The 24,191-nt window shown below is 38.9% G+C and overlaps 1 protein-coding gene across 1 annotated transcript; it reads right to left on the reverse strand.

Annotated features, from left to right (window-relative positions):
* Positions 1-21,378: 21,378 nt before the first annotated feature.
* On the reverse strand, positions 21,379-24,163 carry tmem53 (transmembrane protein 53). Its single transcript, XM_047368554.1, has 3 exons — positions 23,821-24,163; positions 23,570-23,673; positions 21,379-22,379 (listed from the first exon to the last, which is right to left on the reverse strand). The coding sequence occupies exons 1-3, from the start codon at positions 23,873-23,875 to the stop codon at positions 21,678-21,680; spliced, it is 861 nt and encodes a 286-aa protein (XP_047224510.1). The 5' UTR covers positions 23,876-24,163; the 3' UTR covers positions 21,379-21,677.
* Between the last annotated feature and the right edge of the window lie 28 nt (positions 24,164-24,191).

Genomic DNA, 24,191 nt, shown 5'->3' on the forward strand with positions numbered 1-24,191 from the left:
GAAAACCCACAGAGGTTTTCTTTCCGAGGAGATGAGTTTCCTCTTTGTTGATACAGTCGACTAACGGTTCTTCATCATTTTCCCCTCTTGGACGGATGAGAAGTTACCGTTTTCTTTTTCTTGAGGGGATCACGGACACGTGATCCCCCCCTCGTTTTTCTTCAGACCTGACCCATCCTCAACCGGTGGAGAGAAGAAATCAACGTCAAAGTAATTTCGTTCTTTTTTTTATATTAAACCGGATAGGTGCTTTTCGAGGTCTGGGCAGGATGAGGCATAGTGAAGGTGATTTAGAATCACCAGTAGTTAATCTAAGTTATTAACTTGTTGCATGCAATACTGATTGAAGTGTTTTATGCTGAGTGGTGTTTTGATTTGCTGCGCAAGTGCTGCGCAAGTGCTGCGAATCGTGCGCGTTCGTGTTTTGCTCAGCTGATCCCAAATCAGCCTGGAGTTAGAAGTTGGACTTTTGAAAGTTTTTCATTCAAAGCAACTGCGGTCTGGGCCTCACCCGACCACTCTTTGTTCCAGCTTTATTGCTGGAGATTTTCCACTGAGTTCCCGCCTCAGAGTTTTATGACTCTTTGTTCGAGATTTGTGGCGATCAGCTGGTTGTGGCTAAATGGCGTGGCCCCACCGTTTTATCAGCTGATCACTGCAATCGAGACATCAGAACCCCAGGAGGGCTTCTCTTTCCATTTCAGCCAAATTGCACATTTTGTCCATAAAACTATTGGTTTGATCTTCATAGACACTCAATGCGCATATATGTTTTTATTTTATTATTATTGTTAGGTAGTCGTTGTTATTCCCTTTGTGCAGAACAGTGCTTGTTAGTTAGGTGATGGTTTTGGACCAGAATAATGGTATATCAGGATTATTTGGCTTCAATAAATCTTCATGTATATAATTAAGAGAAGCGTTTGTGTTTATTTTGTGCAAGAGTGATTTATCTGTCAAAACAAGGGCGAAGCTCCCCCAGCTTTTGGTGAAGCGGTTGAATAAACAGTGACAGTTTGTGGTTTTGGTTAATAATTTGTTATTATTAAAGAGCTTTGAGCCCATAATCACAACACTAGAGGACATCTCTGATTTCTATTCATAAGTAATGATTTTTAGCTAAGAAATAAATTTATTTTTTTTCAAATTATGATTTTAAATTATAATTCTTGCTAAATATTAATTAATCAATAATCATAATCCTTACAGTGGGTTCTGTCCTGAATTTTTTTATATAATGTTCTTTTCTTATGATGCCATCTGTTTTGTTAAGTGCATTAGTCCCTCCAGCAGCTGTTGGGGTGGTGTAGTCAGGCCCGCAGGCTCACCTGTTTCCTCCAAATGTATTGATGGTTACAGCCAAACACTTCACTTTAATTTTATCCACAGGACATGTCTTCAAAATTTATTGGATATTATTCAGTCCATGTTGGTACAGGACTTTCTTCACTGTGGATAATGACACTCTTACCAGCTTCAGCCAGCATCCTCACAAGGTCTTTGGCCTTTTATTTCTCCTTCCTGAACAGTAAGATGGCTGGACATTTCTATGGTGCTTGTGATGTAATTCTTTGAATAGATAAATATAGCACCTTCAGGCATCTGGAAATTGTATCCAAGAAGGAACCTGACTTTTGGAGGTCTGCAATTCTCTAACTGATATCTTCTCCGATGTCCTTTAATTTTCTTCCATCATGTCACTCAAGTAAGACGTGTGTTTGAGGCGTTGACTTAAAGAACATCCACAGCTTTGCCTTTAAATAAGTCAGGTGTTGCAAATTATCAGAGGCTTACAAAGCTATGACATCCTCAGAAATAGTAATTATGGTGTTTGTGAAGTTTTGTATCTGAAGAAAAGAATAACAAATTTTCCCAAAAATTATCTTTCATTATTCCTGAAGTTAGCAAATATAAATTATTTTGGGAATCCTAACTTACCTAAAACAGGAAAAGTTTAGCCTGATTTAATGTCTGATGGCAAGAAAAACAGTTATGTATCTTTGTAAACAATGTTTCAAAATATCAGTTTCAACAGTATTTACACAGAGATCGGTAATTATTTATACAGTAAAATGGAGTTAGTAGCCTGTGTGAAAATGGCACATGTCCTTCTATTGAAAACATTTGGTAGTTTGTAAATGGTCAACAGCCTCAATCTTTTTGTCTGGAACAAACCCCACATTAAACAGATTTATTTATTTCTAATGAAAAAAGATAAATGACATTGAAGGTAACTGAATATGCCAGTACACACTGCTCCTGTCTTAAAAAGATATTAGATGAACCAAATGAAAACCCAGCATTCATGTCATTATGGTTCCACTATCTCCACAATGGGCAAAAGCGGAAATAACAACTGTGAAATGGACAAAGTTTGGCAAAACATAACCAACAGTCATTACCTTAATCCCCTCATAAAAACCATTGTACTCAAACATGGATAATAAAAAGCTAATTTATACATTAAACACTCGCCACTTGTTAGGCTTGGACTCTGTTATCATTACAAAGTCCACCACTTAAGCCAACAACATAAATATAACTGTGGCAGGCTGTACAGTTAGGACACTTAGGAGCGCACAAGGCTCCATCAAAAGCAAACTCGAGTAGCTTTGAAAATGAAAGAAGAGTGTAAAATATTTAACAATAGATGGGAACAGAGCTGTTTAGGAGACAACCATTTACAATTACAAACTGCTGACTGCTCCTTTAACACTGTGCATCTCACTGTGCCTTACTTATTCTACTTTGGCTCTTTCTCTCTGAGGTCCTCTTTGGACATGACTCTTTCTGCACCTTTGTATTTGCTTCACTCTTTCTCTCTCTCTCTCTCTCTCTGTTCCGAGAGGGGCGGGCAGGGAAGGAAGGAGATGATTTAAGGTAATGAGAGGAGTAAAACATCATTAGTGCAAATTAACTTTTGTCAGCCGAGGTGATCTTGGTGAGGGCGTTCCTGCCATTGGTAGCAGCTCAGATGATGGCAATTTATGCATTGATGTGTGTTCAACTGTGTGTGTGTTTGTACCACTGTGTGTTTATGCATGTGTGTTGTGATGGCCACCAAGGACGATTTCCATCCTGAAGGACAAGTCGAGCCTTTTGGAAGGCTCTTTTCAGCTACACTAAGTGTTTTCATGTCAGATAAACTACATACAACAGTTGTGATAGAAAGCTGAGAATGGCTTCATGGCTGACTGCTTCCCCTGCTGCTTTTAGCACTTTAATGTTCTCTGAGGTATCCTAGAGCAAACAATTAGGGCTCTAGTAGTACAGTACACACACTTAGCTTAACAAAGTGCCTTTTCAGTTAACTCCATTTCTGTGTAGCCTTTTTATGCCAAGTCAAGTTTGTATTTTCGGTTTATTCAAAGAACCAAATATTTTCTCATCTAATCGGAAATGTTCCGGGTGCTCACTGCTTCCAGTTGTCCCCTGCTCTACAACAATCAACCTCAACCTTTTTTGTCTTCCTTGGGGTGGCAGCAGATGAAGACAGGGTCATGTTTAATGCATGCAGTTTGTGTTGCACTCAGTGCAGGAGAATGGGCTCCAGTCCATTAATTAGTAACAAATGGCCGCTGGAAACAAGACAGGCCCAGCACAGGTCAACCAGCTTCAAGGTCTGAAGAGATGTGGACATTGATGTCTGCCCTGAGCCATCAACTGTCTACAGCGTGGCTTCACACCAATAGGGCACGTCCTGCTTGGAACAACATATTCTAGTTAATTGCTTGTGGCTTTAAAATACAATAGGAATATTTTTTAGCTTTGTCACATTCTAAGACACTGCTTGTGTCTAAAATCATGGTGAGACCTTCAGGAACCCAGATCACCAGGGCTTGATATAATACATAACAACATTCCCTGCATAAAAATGGCAGCACATGCAAACAATGCAGTAGAGGATGCTAACCTAGAAAGAAAGAAGCCCCTCATTCAAAACTATCGTCTTCAAGCTTGGCTGAAATTTACAGCTGCCCACATGGAGGATCTAAATACCTTCTAGAGAAAGGTTTAAATGGCAGAAGAAATTTAGGTCATAATGACAAGAAATATGTTTAGAGGGGTCAGGAAAGCTTTACCAACCAGTGACAAGCATAATGGTGGTAGCATAATGCTGGGGGTCTGTTTTACTGAAGAATTTCATGAGATGGATGGAATAAGTAATTAGGAGGTATTTGGCACAGCCATTGGAGGAACGACTGAACTGTAAACAGAACACAAAAGAGACTGGTAAAGAACTCTAAATTCCAGAATGCACAGCATTAACCCATTTTCATGACAGATCCCTGAAAGGGGAGATCCCATGAAAAACTCAGCATGCAGCAGCATTTCTTTCTCTTTGCCCGTAGATCTCCACAGGCTCCATTGAGAATGTGAATGTTTTTATCTCACTGGGGCTAATAAAACAGATGGTCTGCTGTCTTTGTATCCCATGACTCTACCCTGCCTGAAAATAGGACAGGCTGTCTGAAAATGGGTGTTTGAGCTCCTGCAGAAAGCATCTGATCATAGACTCCCCTCGAAGAGAACGTGACTCTAATTACTTCGACGAAGCAGTTTTTATCCTCAGCCTGAAGAAGAAGCATTGAAACCGCAGCCCCATGCCTTGAACCAAGTGTACCTGTACCGGGTCCACTGCCCGCACCAAATTTTGCAGTCCACGACGCACCTGTCCCTGGTTCAAGTCCCGACCCTGGTGACCTGTACTGCATGTCTTGCCTTTCTCTTCACCCCACCTCCTGTCTGCCTGCTTTCAAATAACAAACAAATATAGGCTACTAGTACCTCAAAAAAAATATTTTAAAAAATTGTGAACTGGTTATTTAAACACCTAGCAACTGTTGTTCTTTGTTAGCTTTCAGAGCTAATTTGGCCTCATTTTAAATTCCTCAAAACACACTTTGGATAATCTTGGAAACCTGTGATTTCCCCACATTGTTATATTATTAGTCTTAAAACTGTGTTTCAGTTTTATTATAATTTGTTCCTATCATTATTATTCTTTAGTTTATCTTATTCTTCTATTTACTTTGTAGTTTAGTTGAATGTTACTGGCCTAATTAAAAAGTTTGTTGACTTAATTATTTTAACTTGAAGAGTTTTGTTAATAAACTCTTGTATTTTGGAGAGAAGTTGTTTGTGTTTATTCTGTATATGTATGTAGGTCTTAGTGCTTGAGAACGCCAGTGCGCAAATGTACTCCTTCATATACTGTTCTATTGTACCACATCTCACCAGGCAGGTATTCATAAAACAATCACTGACAGAGACTGAAAGATGTTTGGTTGTTATCCGCTGATTAATCAGGCGGTGCCCAGATTGGTAATTTTGATTAAAAATACCAACTTTATTAATAAGTGCCCTTGGCACTTAATAAAGTAGTCATTCATAACTAAATCAAACCTATTATTGCACAACGGAGGACTAGGTCCAAACTAAAACCAACAGCTAGATGGATAGAAATTGGATGCAACTGGATGTTCCAACAAGACACTGATACCAAACACACATTAAGACTGATTTTGGAATGGATAAAAAAGGTGGACATTAAGCTTCTAGAATGCCCCGACCTTAGACAAATTTTAATGACCTCTTACTCATCTACCAGTACAGAGTGGTCATATATGCAGACAGAATGATACTTGAAGCTATAAAGGCAATAAAATGTATGTGGATGAGTTGCAGCAGAATCAGAATCAGCTTTATTGCCAAGTTCGTACATACAAACAAGGAATTTGACTCCGGTACGTTAACCGGAGCAGCAGGGGCGTTAACCAAATGTAAGTGGGGATACATGTAGCAATTTTGGCATGTATGTACTGTATATTTCTGAACTATTAGTTTAGAGAAAATATAAAATAAATTCAAACTTCCCAACACTTTGATGTTTTATTTTGACCCATCATGGAAAAATTTAAGTTTAAATAAATCTTAATACAATTTTATGATTTTAGCCCACAATAAAGGTTTATAAACCTTTCACCGGTACTGTTCTCTGTCATAAGCGAGTATCATAGATGTTTCACAGTAATGATCATTTCCTAAGATGTACTCTAAAAGCAGTAATTCAGGACAAACACAATAGCAGCATTGCCCCTTAATTTCCTGCAGAAATTTTTTAGACAGCTGAATGGTGTGTGCTCAGAGATGCTGCTTTAGACTCTTTTCTATCAACCTGTAGATCTGTTCAGGTCTCTTTTTGCTCTTCCCTGTCTTCCCCACAAAGAAGAGCAAGTTAACATTTGATAAAATTAATCTCTGAGCCTTCAGCCTGGTTGAGCTTTACACCTCTTGGATTTTTTAGATTTAAAAAATCATTAGTATTTTAAGGGCTACTAATACTTTTGAACATAATCCAGAACTTTGTGATGTCCTGACCCTCACTTTGCGCTGTTGTGATATTTTTTCATGAACAGATTTTGCTTAGAAACTAACTTTAAGGGATAAAACCCTGTAGCTACTCAGTGGTAGAAAAATAGTTTAGGCAATTACAGCTAGAGCAGTGAATTCCGGTTAAACTGATAAATGCATAATGTTTTCTGCATTTTAGGACTCTGTGCAAAGGATATTGGTTAATTAACCAGTAAGAATAAATTATTTGTAATTATCACTGTAGGGCCATCACACAGAGAGTGTGCCGGCGAGAGGGAGATAACATCTCGAATGTTAATGAAGCCATGATGAATTGTCCGCGTTCATACAAACACGGCCTCCTCATGGGTCCCCAGTGCATTCTTCTCACACGTGCACAACAGAGTGGGCGGAGTGGAGAGAATTAATTCTATGAAGTGAGCTGGCAAGGAGACACTGTATGCAGATAAGTGCTAGGGGTGTGAACTATGTGTGTGCACTTCTTAGGAGGTTTGTTTCAGTGCAGGAAAGGTAATTGATCAACACTGTGTGTGAACTGTTACTCAACACATATGTTGTATTTTAAATCTGTGGGTGCATGCATTTCTTTCAGAGCAAAAATTAGGTGTAGGATTGTGATCCTGGTTCGTGTGGCAGTGACATATCTTAATCTACTTAGTTAGCAGCCAGGGTCCTTCAGCAAACGGATTATCAGGCAGATTTGACTAATAGACTCCTCATTTAGCTTTAATGCGTTTTGCATAGAGAGCAACCTCCCCTCATCACTCTTCAAGATGAATCGGCTTTCCTGCAACAAGATAAGAGAAAGGGAAAAAACCTTCTAAAGATATTAGTCTTCTAGCAACTGCATAAATCATAACATTTTCTAAATGGAGGAAAAGTTCCAACTTTTTCCCCACGCTCTGTGATGTTGGGCTGTTAGTGTATAAAAGTAGACATTAGGAATGGACTGGTAATACTGGTACTTGAAAGTCTCACCATAGATATCTTGGCTTTGAAATATACTCTATATTTAAACGGATCCAGAGACCAGCTGTTGAATATGTCTGGTTTCGACCCATGTTTTATATATCGTCACCTTCCTAAAATAATGGTCTAAGTCTTTTTTTCAAGTTTTTCAATAAAAACTTCACAAAATTTATATAAAATTTATAAACATTTATAAACCTTTATATTAAGCTACATATCTTCCAAAATTAGATCATATAATGTATAAAATTAAAAGAAAAACTTCATGAAGTAATCTTTAAAAAAAAGAAAAGAGTTGACAAAAAACGATTGCTTGTTACAGCCCCAGTTTCTGGAGCTCTTCCACTCTTTGCTAATTGCTAGCTTCATGAATGTAGCTACTTTCTGGACAAAAATGCTGAATGAAAGATAAAATGAAAATACTAAATATCTATGCAATATTTAATGCCTAGCCTATATTGTGGTAATCCTTATCACTTACCAATAGGGTATGAGCCATGAATTATGGAAATAGCTCCAGTGGCTGAGTAGATTTTGGTTTTTCCTGAAGTGGTCACCATTTTAAAAAGCCTGTAAAACTATCTAGGTCACACTCTTGATATACAAGACGCATGGAATTGCGTGACCCCCTCAACTGAGGATTTAGACCATTTTACAAGAGGTGACTAGCATCATGAGGAGATGATTTAGGCAAAAAAAAAAAAAAGACTTTTGACAAAAATTACTTAAGCCATTATTGCAGGAAGGTGACGATATGTTCCAGAAATGCTTTTTTTTGTTTTGTTATGAAATGATGATCTGTGCAGGGTGCCTTCCCCACACCGACCAACTGCTGATGTGGACTTAAGCTTCTTCAAAACCCTGAATTGGACAAAGAGGGAACAGCAAATAAAAAAAACAACTATGATGAATTGGTGATGTGGGACACCCAAGTGCAAACCGGAGGCAGGATTTCCAAGCACACGACACTAGTAGAAAAATGAAAACTGCATAATTCCACTGGCACACCGCTAGTAGGCGGTACGTTTTTTTGAAACTCATCAGCATGCTCATACGTGGATTTCCTGCTTAAAAAAGAGTAGAAAATTATCATTTTGTTGGAGAACAGTCGTTAGATTCAAATGAGTCAGCAGTAAGTACTCTGCAATCAGCCATTGTTATTGTTGATATCTTCTGTGGGTTTTAAACTGGTTGGTATCCATTATGCTGTACGCGTGCTCATTAATTTTTACTGATTGTAGTCATATTGCGAATGTGCCAGAGCTTCCCCTATACAGGAAGAATATTTTTCCCTGTCTACACAGCAAATGAGAGCGAACGTTTAAAAATTTTACACTCTGGAACTCGTTTTCAAATCGTGTCCCAAAAGTGCTCCGTCATTGTTTACACGCACAGTAGAAACTTTTCAGTTTTCACCAAAAACATTGTCGTGTAAACAGGACACTAGATGGAGCTTGAAATAGATAAAAGGATGTGACAAATAGATAAAAAGACAATGGAGTATATATTCAATGAGGAGTGAATTCATAAATACAAATCAGGTGAGTGATTATTTGATGCAGTGCAGCTGTGAGAAGCAAGGATCTAAGGGCTGAGGGAAACTGAGTGACCAACACACAAAAATCCAGGCAAGCATAAACACAGAAACCAGAAAAGTGTCCAAGTCTGACACAGAACACAACACGAGAATGAATCAAGATACCAACCCAACAGTGGGGAAGAAAAAAAATAGGAACGACAGGAAAAGTTGAAGTAAATAGAAATTAGACCTCAAGGTAAGACAGGTTTCAAGTAAACCGGGAACTAAGGTTTACTAAAGACTGCAACTCAGATCAGAATAAAAATAAGTGAAAATACAGAACACAAGAAATGGAATTTCAGATCAAATCAAAAACACACAAAATAATCATAATACAATATCAAAGAAAGGATCATGACAATAGTGCTGTTTTGCTTTATTTATATTATAAACTCAGTTCCAATGGTAATTTAGTTTAACATTGTTGGGGTTTTTCAAGGCAACATTAGGTAGATCACTAATGTAGCACAGTATTAAAAGTGTTTGTTTATCAGAATGAAGTCGCTCCAATTAAAGCTGAAAATTCACGGCTATATCAGAACATGAATATGAACAGAACGTCTTTACCTGGATCTAAAACATCAGTTATCCACCATGTAAAATACTTCACTCAGTCATCTGTGTACAAGAACAATATCTGTTTGCACTGCTTTCATAGATGTCAACACATTGGATTTTCTGAAATGACTGTCCAAGTCAGTTTGAAACTATATTTCAACTCTTTCAACAAATCTCTGATGATATTTGCAATCTATGCCTTTTGCTGTCTGTTGTTTGTTGGATCAAAACCAACTAAATGAGGCTTACAATGGTCCTTCATTGGCACCTCTAAAAGCTGACATTGATGTAAAAATGAACAATTCTAAAAAAAACTTGACTAGAGCTGGCATGTTGTCACCACCTGCTTCTGGATGAAATGAGCTAATCATACGTCTCTATATAGGAGACGTGCAGTTTCTCTGTCAAAATGTCAAAATCACTTGAACCCGCCTTCCACCTGTCAATACTATTTATTTGATTCATTAGAGGTGAAAAGTACCACACATCCTTTCGTATCCTTTCATAATCAAGATTATATTATTGTGAGATTAAATGGAGACATATGCTTATGTCTCTGCTTACTTAGCTGGACCTATTTTGAACAGAATAATGGGCAACATAGATGTTTATTAAGGAAAATAATTTTTGTATCCTTTTCCTCTTCACAACTATGCACTACCACGTGTTGGCGTATTACATAAAACAATGAAGTATGTATGTGTGCGTGTGTAACATGACAAAATGGGATGAAGTTCGGGGGATACAAATACATTTGCAAAGCACCATACAGCAAGAAATGAAATAAAATAAAATAAATTATTGTTGAGACATCTTAACCCTAATGAATAGAAGATGTAAAACCCAAAAGCTAAGAAAAATAACTTGAAATATTTGACATTTGCTCGTATTTAGCCACTTCAGATGCTGACAATGTGCGAGGTCCCTGCACACACAACACACAGCTGGATATCCTAGAAATGATGCAGAGTTCATAGATAAAGCGCGCCTGCATATATATCTGTGTCGGGCCCCCTCCCTGCAGGAGATGCTTATGTTTTAATCTTCATTTATCATTGATGTACATTGTATCTATCCCTGTTTTTTTTCATTAGTTTCTGAATTAAAGCAAAAAGACTTGCATTAATGGAATGTATTTGTTCTCAGTTGTCCAAAGTAACATACTGCTTGTGGTTGAAATGGCCCTGTATGTCCGCTGTATAATAAGGCAAGATATTCCACAGGGAGCCTTCAGTTTGCTGAGGTTGTGTGTGTACACACGTGTTTTACTTGAACACACAACCTATCCAATTCCGCCTCCACAACAATGTATTTGTTTGCTTTTTTGCAAGTGACGGCTACACACACACACACATACACAAACACACACACTCATTTATATATATATATATATATATATATATATATATATATATATATATATATATTTATATATATATATATATATATTAAAAAAGAAGCCTGCTGGAAAAGTCTTTTTTCCTTACACTTTTGCACACACATGAACGTAGACAAAGCAGCCCTGAGAGCCTAACGCCATCACAGGCAGGACCTGGCCTGTCTGTGTGACACGCACAGTTTGTTTGGTAGTTTTAATTTGACAGGGCTCTGAATAGAGCCTCTGAAAGGTGCACACACACACAGGCTCACACAGGCTCAACCTCACACACACACCTTTAATTTGACAGCGCTCTAACAAGAGCCTGCTGCTTGTCAAATGTTCTCCAGTGGCAGCAGGGATCCGCAGAGCCGAGGGGGTTCTGTTCAAGGACCTCTATGAAGAAACAGACACATACACAATCTCATGTGCTACCACACACCCGCTTTGAATTGGCTGAGAAGGGGTGGCCTGCCGCACCGCACGATGGTGGAGAGGCAGCATACACGCTGAGGGGCCTTCCACACTGCTGTTCCTCTCACTTCCCATCTTCCGCTCTGTGTGTCTCCTTGTCTTTTTCTCTCGTTATCTAACATTCCATCACTTTTTTGCTGCTTTTGGTCTTAAGTAGAGGGCTGAGGGACTGAGATAGACCAGGGGAGATTTTGATGGTGGCTCCCTATCTGGTCCGACAAGCCGATTCCTTTCTCAGACTGTATACTCACACACACACACATACACACACACACACACACACATACGTTTTCTCTTCAATCCGAGCACTATGAGACCTTTTAAAGTTACTCAAAGGCAGATTGGACTTTGGTTGAAATCCTCTGTATTGAACCCACTGAAGGTGTTTGTGGGCACTCAGGACGCATTTACTTTTGTGTGTGAGTCCAGGGAGACTCCATGCTGTCTCGGATGTGGATTCCACGGGACATTTTGCTCATTAGAGGGAAAAGAGTTTGACTTGAGTGGCTTCTCGTTGGCTCTCCCCTCAAGTTGATCACAAGACTGGTCCTGCGGAGCGGGATAGAAAAGCAAGGCTTAACCACTGCATGTGATCCATGTAAAGACATTGGGACACACTTGAAAAGATCTGATTGTTAGTATGAGAAGAGTACAATAACAAATTAATATAAACTCTAATATTAAAAAGGTCTCATATTACTGCAAATGTAATGAGGAAGGTGTTTAACATCACATTGAGATGATGAGAACGAGAGTTTAGCAATACAATATATATATATATATAATTATTATTTTTTTTTGTTAGATGAATCATGATGCAATTGTTGGTAACCCTGCAGCATTTTGTGAATCCACCTTTTGCCAATAGGACAGGACTTAGTCTTCTCCTATAGCACTGCAAAATGTTGAAGAGGGATCTTTAACAAATCCCCTCTTTACAATAACTCTAGGTTGTCCAGCCTTATGCTCTCCTCTCTTCAGCTCATCCTCCACATTTTATAAAAGTCGGAAATATTACAGTCATGGAAGAAGGTTGATTTTGGGTCTGGCATGGGTCTTATTTATGTGATGATTTTGCCATATGTTTTGGATTATCTTACATCTGAAAGACCCAATGGTAAACTATTTACAGTTTTCTGGTAGTCTCCCAGATTTTTTATTAAAAATCTCCTGGTATTTAAAAAAGTTAATGCTGTCATAAACCCCAACAAGATGCCAAGGACCTTTGAAAGAGAAACAGACCCACAGCATCAGAGATCCTCTTCTGTACATCTCAGTAGATACAGATGCTTTTTTTACATGTCCATCCTTTGTTTATGGCTGGTGGACTAAAGCGTTTTTTTTTGTTTTTTTTCTGGCATGCCTCCCAAACAGCAAGTTCTGTGTAGACTTCCCCCTCCCAACCAATCAAAATGCAGGAAAGTATCAGAGATTATGGAGTAAGATAAAATGCCTGGCAGTCCAGCAATAACCACATAACCTAGTCTTTCTATTCTCAACCAGTTGACACCTGGCAGCGGGTGTCAACTCTGTACTGACTGTACATGCTTAAAAGCAATAGAAAACTTATCCAAAAGCTAATTGACAGATAAGTTATACATTTTTACAGTGGTGTGCATGCGCCCGTCTTTGAACATCGCCCAGGGCAACTATATATGTATGGCCCATTTTAAAAACGGCCAATGCGTTCAGTTGGTTGTTATGGAGACTTAATGAGGCCAAGAGGCTATGCTTTCTGTAGTTTTCCAGTTAAAATGTATTTATTTTAAGGTTTTTTGCACTTCTTTACCAAGGGTGCCAACAAATTTGTCCATATCTGTATTAAAGCAAAGCATAGTGTAAAAAAGGAGAAAACATCACTTTAATCTTTGTTCGTATAAATCACAATATGTCAGATGTAAAATCAAAATGTCAAACATTATACAGGACCAGTCCAAATCACCAGAAAGGCAGGCACAGAGATTATCCATTAGATTATATCTCTGAGTGCACTTCTACCTCTGCGCAAGTTCCCGTCAGATAAAATGCACATCCTTTTCCAATGATCTAGAAATGGGATTCACATGGTAGATTCCAAAAATGTCAACCTGCCAACATAAAAAAAACATGTCCCTTCAATTTGCAGTGACATTAGCCTAAAGGAGAAACTGTAGAGGAAAATAAATGAATTCTTTAGACAAAGTTCAGCTTTTGCTTTTGCACAATAACCATAAGTGCAGTAAGGTAACATTGAACTGTTTGAAAGATGTTGATCATATCTTCTGATTAATGTGCCCCTGATAGTACTCCTCTTTGTGTAGGCTCGCAGGTCTAGCGATGATGAAAAGCCATGCGGATTATTTGAATCCACTAAATCACAGCTAAAAGTCGCCATGCACAGCCAAGGTCTATCAAACTATCAGCCCCAAATTGAGAACACAGACGATATGTTACCACATTGCCAAGTGCTACCACTTAATACCATTAATCTTGGTGCTTTCCCCCTCATCCCTCTCATTCCATCTTTGTGCCAGAGAGTCAGGCGTCCTCTAAAAGTATAGATCTTGACCGCAACCATTTTCCACAGAAGAGGGAAAGGCTAAAGAGAAAGCGCTGACCCCTCTTCGCCACAATTTTCCCCTCATCAACTTGTGAGACTTCATTAACTTCCATGGTGTAATTTCTTCTTTCAGTGCATTTCTAAAGGGGAGAGGGAGGCGTATGACGATCTCATCCGCTCAAACCGATCTATTCTTTGTTCTCCTCATCTTCTCTGCAGCATTTAGCTAAAAATACTTCATTTTAATTTGAAATGACAAAGGTTTTTTTTAGAACCGCTGAAAAGTTGCACATTTGGAGGAACTTGAATCAAGGAAAGATGAATATGGTTGCAAAAGTGTTGTTGGCAACCAGTAAAGGACTGTCACTTTGCAGTATTGTAAGGCACCCAAAAATATACAAAGGAAGATTCCAACTTTTATCCCCCAAAAAGACATATTTATTATCTGAACATGGCTTTAATTGTCTGGATTTCCAGCTAAGGCCTCACCTAGAACCTGAACTGTGGAAACTGTGAGCCAATGCTGCCCTCTTCAGGAGTATCCGTGTGAAATGCAGTGCAGGATAGACCCAGGCAAACCTTACGACGGATGCATCTTTTTTATCCTAATTTGGGAAAACATTTTAGTTACAAGAAAGCTACAAGTGTTCACAGTCGGTTCAGGTCATGGGTATGGTATTAACTGATCTTGGTTGTACCATCCAAACTCGTAACTCATTATTTTTAGAATTTTAAGTGGCCATTATATATGGCCTTCTATGTTTTAAAGGTTTTTTCTCTAAATAAAAGCAAATTGGTGCCATGCAAAAGCAGATAAGGCATCCTTTTTACAGCAATAATAAATCTGTAGATCCACAGATCTGTGAAGAAGTATTTCTTCCCCTAGAGATTTCTTCTGTTTTTCAAATGTTTCAGTTAATCAAACAATTTATCAGACAAAGGTAACCTGATTAGATTCAAATGGCAGTTTTCAAATGATGATTTATCAAGCATGAAAGCAGTATGAATGACCTGTTTAAGGTCGTGCTGCAACATCTCAATCCGATTGAAGTCTTGGCTTTACCTGGGCCAATCCAAAACCTTAACATCATTGCCCAGCTGTATAATCAAGTGTGCTTGAGGTTAAAGTTCAAAAAACCGAAGATAAGGCAGGATAGTGAGCAGAATTTATGGTTCCATCTATTATGCCAGGCTGTCTATGTCCTGAAGCAGCAGAGCAGCCCAGACCACCACACCACCACCACCATGTTTGACTGTAACTATGATATTCTTTTTCTTATATGCTATGTTAGTTTTCACCAGATTTTCACAGAATGCACACTTTCTAAAAAGTTTCACTTTTCTCCCATCATCCCACAGAATATTTTACCCAAAGTTTTGGGAACCATCAAGATGTTTTTATGCAAATGTGAAAGTGCCCTCCAGAACAACTGGTTGATTAGCTCTTGCAGTAATTTTGGCAGGCCGGTTCCTACTGGGAAGGTTCACTGTTCGCTGTTTTTTGCCTTTGTGAATAATGGTTCTCAATCTGGTTTGCTGGAGTCCCAAATAACTTTGTAACTCATTCCAGACTGATAGGTGTCAATAACGTTGTTTCTGTCTGTGTTGCTTTTCGAGATCTATTAGTCTGCTTTATGTTGTCAGACAGGTTCTGTTTAAATGATTTCTTAAATCCATATGTGAAAGTAATCAGGTCTACATGTGGCTATTAATATTAAATAAAAGAATCGTGGTTAATCACACCTAATTCACGATTTATCATAGGGATCAGTTAATTGTTCAAGTAGAACCAGGTTGATTTGGATGTCCCCTTTCTCTTAATAACATAAATCATAGTTTGAAACCTGCTTTTTATATTTTCACTGGTATTTCTTTTTGTCAAGGTTTTGTGGCACTAGTGGCCTTTAATTAAAAGTAGCTTGGCAGGAAGATGGCAGAGAGAAAATGGGAAGACATTCAGTAAATGGCCTGGGGTCAGGAATCTGGGACAGCTGTGTTAAAGGTTATAGCTTCTATGTGCCTGTTCTGCAAATGAGCCCCATGGTACTTAAGGTTACCTGATAATGTTTGTTCCATGATCTAAAACATTTACTCTGCAAAGAATGTGTCACAATTGACACAGCCCAAGTACCACCAGAGGTTCTTATACTATAATTTGAGAGGTTCTGTAGATGTTGAAATTGAGATTTTGAGTGAGCAAAATATCTTACCCATAATCACAAATGTAATTCCGTAGTGCCAGATTATGAAACCTGGAATCAAAATGCCCCAAGCTTCTACACACATTGCTCCTGACATGAACATCCTTCCCTGTAGGTGGTGGACCCATGCAGAGGAGGCCCCTATTGGATTTTGAGGCAGAGTATGATGAAGACCCATGAGCTATGCCCCTCGGACCTACTGATCACCCTCTTTAGTTGTGTTGTTATGCTGTAAGTCCACCTCTTTTTACTTTCTGTGTAATAACATAATTATTAACCCCACATTTGATGCTTAAACCCTACAATGTTGTGGGAGTTTGCATGATGATTCGCATGATCATAATATGTTTGTTGTAGTAATTTGGCTTTTGGCATTTCAGAATAAAATCTTATAATTATTTGCTTTTGCATTAGTTACAGTACTGTTATATTTAGCATTTACAGTAAATGCTGCTTTATCAAAGCTGTAATGTACATTAATAATACTAATAGTGTATCTTTTAGAGGAAAGCTTTGTGGGGTGTCAAAGTTAATTTTGGGTGGGATACTAAAATCTGTGTGTATGTTTATTTTTTTACACATGAAAGTGGCACAATTCTACAGGCCTGCACTCAGTGTTACATAGTAATTGTAAATGGGAAATGTTTGGCTATGGCTATGTTTATGTACTTCCACTTAAGAAATAATGTATTTACATGGTTGAAAATAAGCAATAATAAATTACAACACCTTCTTGTATAGGTGTGATGATTCAGTTCTAAAAACAAGCAGATTTTTAAGGCATCATACATAACAGAAAGACTCCGGCTCGTCTCGTGTAGTTCAGTAAGAAATGTTCATCCGTCTGTGCCGATATGTAAACTTTCCTCTCTCTTATTTTCCCCCCGAGCGGCTCCTCATGATAAATGAAGTACCAGTGCCAGACCTGGAACAGAAGCAAATGCCAGCCTGCACGCTCCTCCAAATGTAAAATCTGACGGGCACAGACATTCAGCAACCATCGCCACTAGTTGGTTTCAGAGACACACACAGCTCGAACAGTCCTCATGTGTCTCATGAATGGAGAGTAGCTGAAGTGGCTAAATTCAAATAATTGGCTTCTGTTCAGCAAGTGAAGAAAAGAGCCAAAACTGGAAAACACAGATGTAGAAAGGCTTGTTGTGAACTTGTCATGATCACATTTATTTTTACATGAAAAAAAACCATCAGATTCTTTCAGTTTAAATTGCCAGGTAGAGTGAGATCAAGCAAAACACTTGTAGATTTTAAACTGGAAACTTCAACACATGTCCACTAGAGGGAGCTATACGCAAACTAACAAATATCTTCAGACAGGAGCAGTTTCTCTAATCTGAGCTGAATTTTTTTTTTTATAAATTCAGTCTTCTTTACATACATTACGATTTCAGTTTATTAAGCTGAGTCCATAACCAGAATTTTATTTAATAGGTAGGTAGGTTTTAAAGGCATATATTATAATTTTTGAAAGCTGTTCTGGATTGCACTACAGAACACATACGGCAAACTTCCTGCACTCTTTAAAGTTACAAGTCAAAAGTATTTTCCTGTTGCTTTTTACTCTGCTAAATGTTTATCAGCTGAAAATTCCCTTAACTTTACAAAAGAAATATGCCAATATTGCCATCTATTTTATCTCCTGATAATATGACTATTGATTTTCCTATTTTTGTCCTTCCAGAAGACTGGAGATTCCAACTCTGCATTCAATGAGCCATCAGGGGAATTAATTAACAGTCTTCATAAATGAAAACATTTATCATGGTTGAAAATGAAATAAAAGAGTTAAAAAAATTATATTTGAGATTAAGGCAGGCGGTTTATTGAGAAATAATGTTATTTTACATGAAAGAAGAGCCTTGTAACAGTATTAGTAGCTAGATATCCTTCAACATTTCAAGGAGCAATGCTCAGTCTGTCATCACCTCCCATGGAAGTTAAACTTATGCAGTCTCTTTGTGTACTTTTATAATAGTAGCAGGAATCTGCTGTAGATCCTGTGATGAAGTGTTAGGGATTTTGAGGACTACAATTAGCATCTTGCTGCCTGCTTTCAGGTTGGACTTGCTTGGATGGCCAGACCTGGACACGTTGGCAGTTGTTTTAAACATCCTCCTCTAGTTTTCAATACAGTGGCTGACATCAGATTCTTCTGACACCTCTTAAAATCCCAAACTCATAAACCTGTGTAGTCTTCTTTTTCTAGGCAGCTCTTTTAATCTCATTACAGTGTTTCTCTGACTTCAACAGTCTGGAGCACACCAAATATCTAGGTTTAAACAGGTCAAACCTCCTTCAAAATGCTGAGTAATGAATGGTGTTCTCAATGTGATTCACCTGTGGGCGATTTTAGCTGTTTTAGGGGGGAAGAAATTGTAGGGTGTCCTAAGGTATTTCTCATCAGACACGCCATTTTTTTAATTAAACTTCCCAGAAGATTTTAACTTCCAGATATAACTGGTTATTTATATTTGGTAAATTACGAGTATTGTTAAAATTGTAATTACATATCCATATGTCAGAAACACACAGGCTGTCATTTGTTTACAGCATTGTACTGTATACTAGTTCTGTATACTACAAACAAGGTGTCAAAGAGAGCCAATAAAGAGCCAATAAACAAAATTGATCATTTTAATAGATAAAATGGTTTCCAACATCTGAATGATCATGATCAGGTTAATTTTCCTGTATCAATATTTGAACCAACTCTGTTCCAATTAACAAGGCCCTTTTTGCTGCTGAATTTGATCTTAAAAAGGCAAAACCTCTTACAGTCAAATACAGTTAAAAATAGTTTACTGTGAGCATTCTGGTTTATTGAAGGCACATAAGTTAAAAAAAATGAACATATCAGTCGTGCTTCACACATACATTCATCATCACTAAGCTTTGTCCTTTGATCGAATTTATTTGACAAATTAGGCCAGCTTAATTTGATTTGGACACCTATTTGTTCTCTAAGGCAGCGACAAATCACATTAATCACTTTATATGACAGTTATCCTTCTTAAAAGCACCCTTATAATAAATTACATTTCATAAATAGACAGAACAGAATACAAAGTCAGATCTGTCTCAGACTGACTACTCTTAATGTACAATGCATCACATTTCACAACACTAAATTACCCTAAAAGACTTAAGGTTAGATTTTCATGTGCATCTCAAATGCTTGTTGCACCTAATCTGAAAAGAGTGTTTAGGTAGTACAAAACAGCTTGGAGGAAGACCCATAAAACAGCATAAGAGTTACAGCGTATGCCGAGTAAGCATGGGCCGGTAACTGGTAATATATTAAAACGTTTCTAAATCACAGAGAAAAAAAAATGTTGCCACAGCATTCCTAAGGTTAGACGCTTCTTAAATGAATGCCAGAGGAACTGTCTGGGGGACCACAGTTTTCTGTATGTCCCTTCCACAACTGCTGCTGGTCAGCTGGCTGAAAAAAGGCTACAAGAAAGCCAGATTTGGCTGCTTGGATATTTCTGGTCATAAAGATCACAAGCAGTCTTTAATGAAAACTAACGGAGGATTACCCTTCTCTTTTAAGACTGCAGTTGGCTAGCTGCAATCACCAGATGCCAAGCAGCTGACTGCAGGCCGGATACCTGAAAAGATTTCAGATTATCATACCTGTGTTACTCTGTAAAGAGCAGAATGTGTTTATTCCATGTCTTTGCTCAAGCCTTGCTCTTTAAATCAAAATAACAGTACAACTGGATCTGAATAAAAAGTTCATTTCACTAATTCCATATGAAAGGTGAATCTTATAGCTTCCTTACACACAGAGGGATATGCTTCAAGCATTTATTTTTCAGATCTTCTTGATATTAATAGTTTACAGCTTTTAAAGCCAAAGTGTGGTCTCTTGGAAATTTGAATATTTTCTAATAACAAAATACATAAGGAAGACTGTCGACTTGACAGTGGTCTACTATAAAGTCATTAACATCATCGAGGGTAAGTCACAAAAAGTTATTGTTCAAGAGGCGGCGTGTTCACTCAGTGCTGCATCCATGCATGTTGATGGAAAGTTGAGTGGAAGGAAAAAGTGGGAGGAAAAAAAGAAGCACACAAAAAACAGAGTTTACTGAAGCAAGGCTATTTCAAGAGTTTGGGGGAGAATCACAAGGCGTGGATTGCAGCTGCAGTCAGAGCTTGAAAAACAACCACGTGGAAATATCCAGGACATCGGCTACAACGGTCCCTTCCCTTTGTGCTAAGCCACTAAGAAAGGTCATAGCTGGGCTAAGGGGAAAAGGGCCTGGATTCTTGCTCAGGGGGCCAAAGTACTATTTTCAGAATTGTGGGTTTTTATCAGCTGTAGGCCATATTCATCGAAATAAACAGACACAAATGCCTAAAATACATCCCTCTGTTCTAGTAGTGGACAATTACCATACCATTTATCATTATAAGCAAAAACTAAATAAAAAACATTCAGTGAAAAGATTCATGTTTACGATAAACTGAACTGAAGATGTTTGCCAACTTTTCCTGTTGGTTCCATTGAGAGCATCCATATACATTTGAAAATGTGGTTGAATGTAACTATTGTGGTTTTTAGCCGTACAGTTACCATACTTACTATAACTGAAGAATCTTCTATGATAATGTGCACGTTATTTTGAAAGGACTAATGAATGTGTGCAGATGTATCGGTAAATACTGATTCATTTTTGTTGTCCCTTTTATCGTCATCCCAATAAACACCACCAGGTATTATCCTAAAATCAGAAGCCCATTTGTGCCAATGTCAACTCTAAGAGTAAGATATAAAATTTCACGTTTTGAATTCAGTCAGTCATTTTCTACCGCTTGTTCCATAGTGGGTCGTGGGGGAGCTGGTGCCCATCTCCAGCAGTCTATGGGGGGGAGGCGGGGCACATCCTGGACAGGTCACCAGTCCATCGCAGGGCAACACACAAACAACCAAACACACACTCATTCACACACCTAAGGGCAATTTAGAGAGACCAATTAACCTAACAGGCATGTCTTTGGACTGTGGGAGGAAGCTGGAGAACCCGGTGAGAACCCACGCATGCACGGGGAGAACATGCATGCAGGACTCCATACAGAAAGACCCCGGCCGGAAATCGAACCCAGGACCTTCTTGCTGCAAGGCAACAGTGCTACCACCATGTAGGCCCATTTTTTGAATTCATTTACTGAAATTATTTTTCTATATTCTACTTCCCCTGTAAATGTGATGGATAACAGTTATAACTGTAATTATTAGTGTTATCTTATTTTAACAGCAGGTAAAGCAATCCGATCATGGTATAGATGTTTGTTTTAAATCTCTATGTGAATATATTGTGAAACCATGATATTTCTGATGTTATCCATACCCACCCATTTCAACTAAGTTGTTAAAACAAATTCAGAGTAGACACACAAATGGAACATTCCCTTTCAGGGCACTGGGACTAAAACCTGAAATCTAGCTGAAGTTAGGAGAAGAAGGTGTTACAATTCCTTTGATTTTTTAAACCACTGCAGGTACAAAAACTGTAAGTTGTCATATTACTTAGAGTTTTTCATTTTTCGTCAAACTCTAGAGGACTGCGTAGTAACGTTTCACTGACTCTGAACATGATGTCTCTTTTTTATTTCGGGTCCTTCCGACTCCTTCATGCAAACCACCAGGAAGTCGCGACACAAGCGAGCGTACTGCTCAGGGAAATCACGGAAATGACAGACATGGGCGCTGGAGGTAAAATCACAGCTTTGCACAGGGACGCCCTTCTTTGACACACTCTCCATAAAAAGCTCGATGTCCCTGTGCCTGATCACCTGGTCCGCATTAGAGTACAGGAGAAGGTGGGGCCAGGCGGGCGGCCTATCTCGCACCGCATCATAGTGGTTTTTATGGATGAACTTTGTCATTGGGTACAGCACAATTCGCAGGAGGAAAACGCTCACTGCGAAAAGTGTCAGGAGGATGTACTTTAAAAGAGGGCTTATTTTGGACCCCAGGGTAGCTGTAAGTGCACGCAGGGCACCTCGGATGTTTCCACTACCTGGGGCGCTGTCCACCACCGCCCCGACCACACGAAGCGAGCTGAACTGTTTGTCGCTGTGCAGCAGCTCCACAATGTAACGGTAGAGCATGAAGCCGCCGTTACTGAAGACGTGGAAGAAGACGGGGCTGTTCTCCACTTCGTAGTCGTAGAGGATCTCCAGCAGCTTGAGGGCAGTGCTGCTCAGCTCCTTGTAGCCAAACGTCTCAGAGATGAAGACGGTCTTCAGAGGAGCAGTGTAGCGAATGGTGACGCATCCCTGAAAAGAGGAGGAAACCAAATAAGAATAACGTTGATTGTTAGCAGGCAGGTTTGCGTTTTCTTTGATGTCACTGCAATTTCAAAGCTACCGGTCAGACATTTCAGAAATATGTACTAACTTTGGATAGTTTGTCACCTACTGAACAACATGTCATGGTCAGTTTTCTGTTAGTGTTTGAATTCTGCAGTAAAAGTTTATTTAATCAAGATGAACTCCACCTTTCCAAAAACAAGCTTGTACCTACACTTGCCTCTGGTGACATCACATAAGGTATAAGCATCTCAGGTCTTTTCAGTGGATTAATTTCTGTTTTACCTCAAATGTATTTGCTGTTTTTCAAACCAATTCTTCTTTTAAAAAGGTGTTTACTTGTATTCTTCACTGCAGCATCGAAACGTTGGAGCTGCATGGGAGAACACTGCCTGGACACAAGGAAGATCTTTGTGAAGAGGACCATATGATCGGTTTGGTGCCCTTCACTGAGATGATTTTCAAGTCCCTTTTGCAGAAATGCTACTTCGCCTACTGATGAAAATGTTACCCAGACATACATACTCACATTACAGCCTATACCATCTGTATCACTACAATTCCAGTTTACACCAAAAAGAAGAGGTGAGGAAAAAGCCCATCGCTCAGCAGTCAGAGTGAGAGAAGCTGTTCAGGTAAGGTTCAGTAACATGAATTCAAACTGCATCTAGTGACTCTGTACTGGTAGAAAACTATTTATTGGGTGATAGAAGCAGAACGCTGCGCTTACTCATTTCTGGAGTGCAGAATATGGACAGCAACCAATCGAATGTAAAAATTCAAACAGGAATATGAACTGGTTTGCTCCATTTAAACTTTAGATGATGATCAATGTCATGCTGCGTGCTCCAGAGTCTATGTTAAAATCTGCCAAAAGTCTTAGGTAATGTAGGATGATCAGATGGATTCTAGTGCCTGTTGTGATGTCATCACATCAAATAAACACATTTTTTTTTCTTTTCCACGTACATTTAAAAACTTTGTACTCTGGCAAATCCTGCAGTAGAAACCCACACTTCCATCATCCATTTGTGCTTTTGTTTTTAGTGTCAGTGTGCATTTGCTGATGAAAAAAAAAAATAAATAACACTTCTTGGTGGCATCTTTACTGGAATAAATCCACAATCTGCTGTGATTTTATTTGGTCTGGTTCTGACCTTGTCATTGTAGATGGAGCTGTACTTGGAGAGGTGTTTGTCCTTGCAACCAGCCCAGCCCAACAGGATTACAACTGGCTCCTTTGTCCCCTGCCAGTGTCTCTCTGAAAACAAGACAACACAGCAGCGCTTTAACACGACCGATGAGCGGCCGCAGCAACGAGAGCAAAGACCCAGCGCCTTTGCGGAATAGTTACTGCGTGGGTTTACATACACGGAGGTGTGTATCAGTACCATGAAACCGCGCTCACCTGATGTGCCTGCATCTGGAAACACAATATTGTAGTCAATTTCATCGGCAGCCATTTCTAAAAGCAATACAGCCGTCTAACGTCCTCTCATTTAGACGCTGTAAACGGCTACAAACAAGCTAACCTGGACTAAATTGTTACGTCTGTCCTTAAATATTGCCACTACAAGAAGGTTCATTCACTGAATGGACCATAAGCGCTATTACACCAGCCGATACCACCAACAGAAAGACATCTTCTTCCTTTTATCATTACAGATACAGCAGCAACCAGTCTTTGATTTATCACCCCCTAGTGGGCGGCTGCTAGCATAGCTCAGGTCATGTTCCAAAGCTTCCCTGCTGCTGTTCTGCATCTTTTGTTCATATGAT

This window comes from Girardinichthys multiradiatus, chromosome 6 (assembly GCF_021462225.1).
Source record: "Girardinichthys multiradiatus isolate DD_20200921_A chromosome 6, DD_fGirMul_XY1, whole genome shotgun sequence".
Lineage (NCBI taxonomy): Eukaryota > Metazoa > Chordata > Actinopteri > Cyprinodontiformes > Goodeidae > Girardinichthys > Girardinichthys multiradiatus.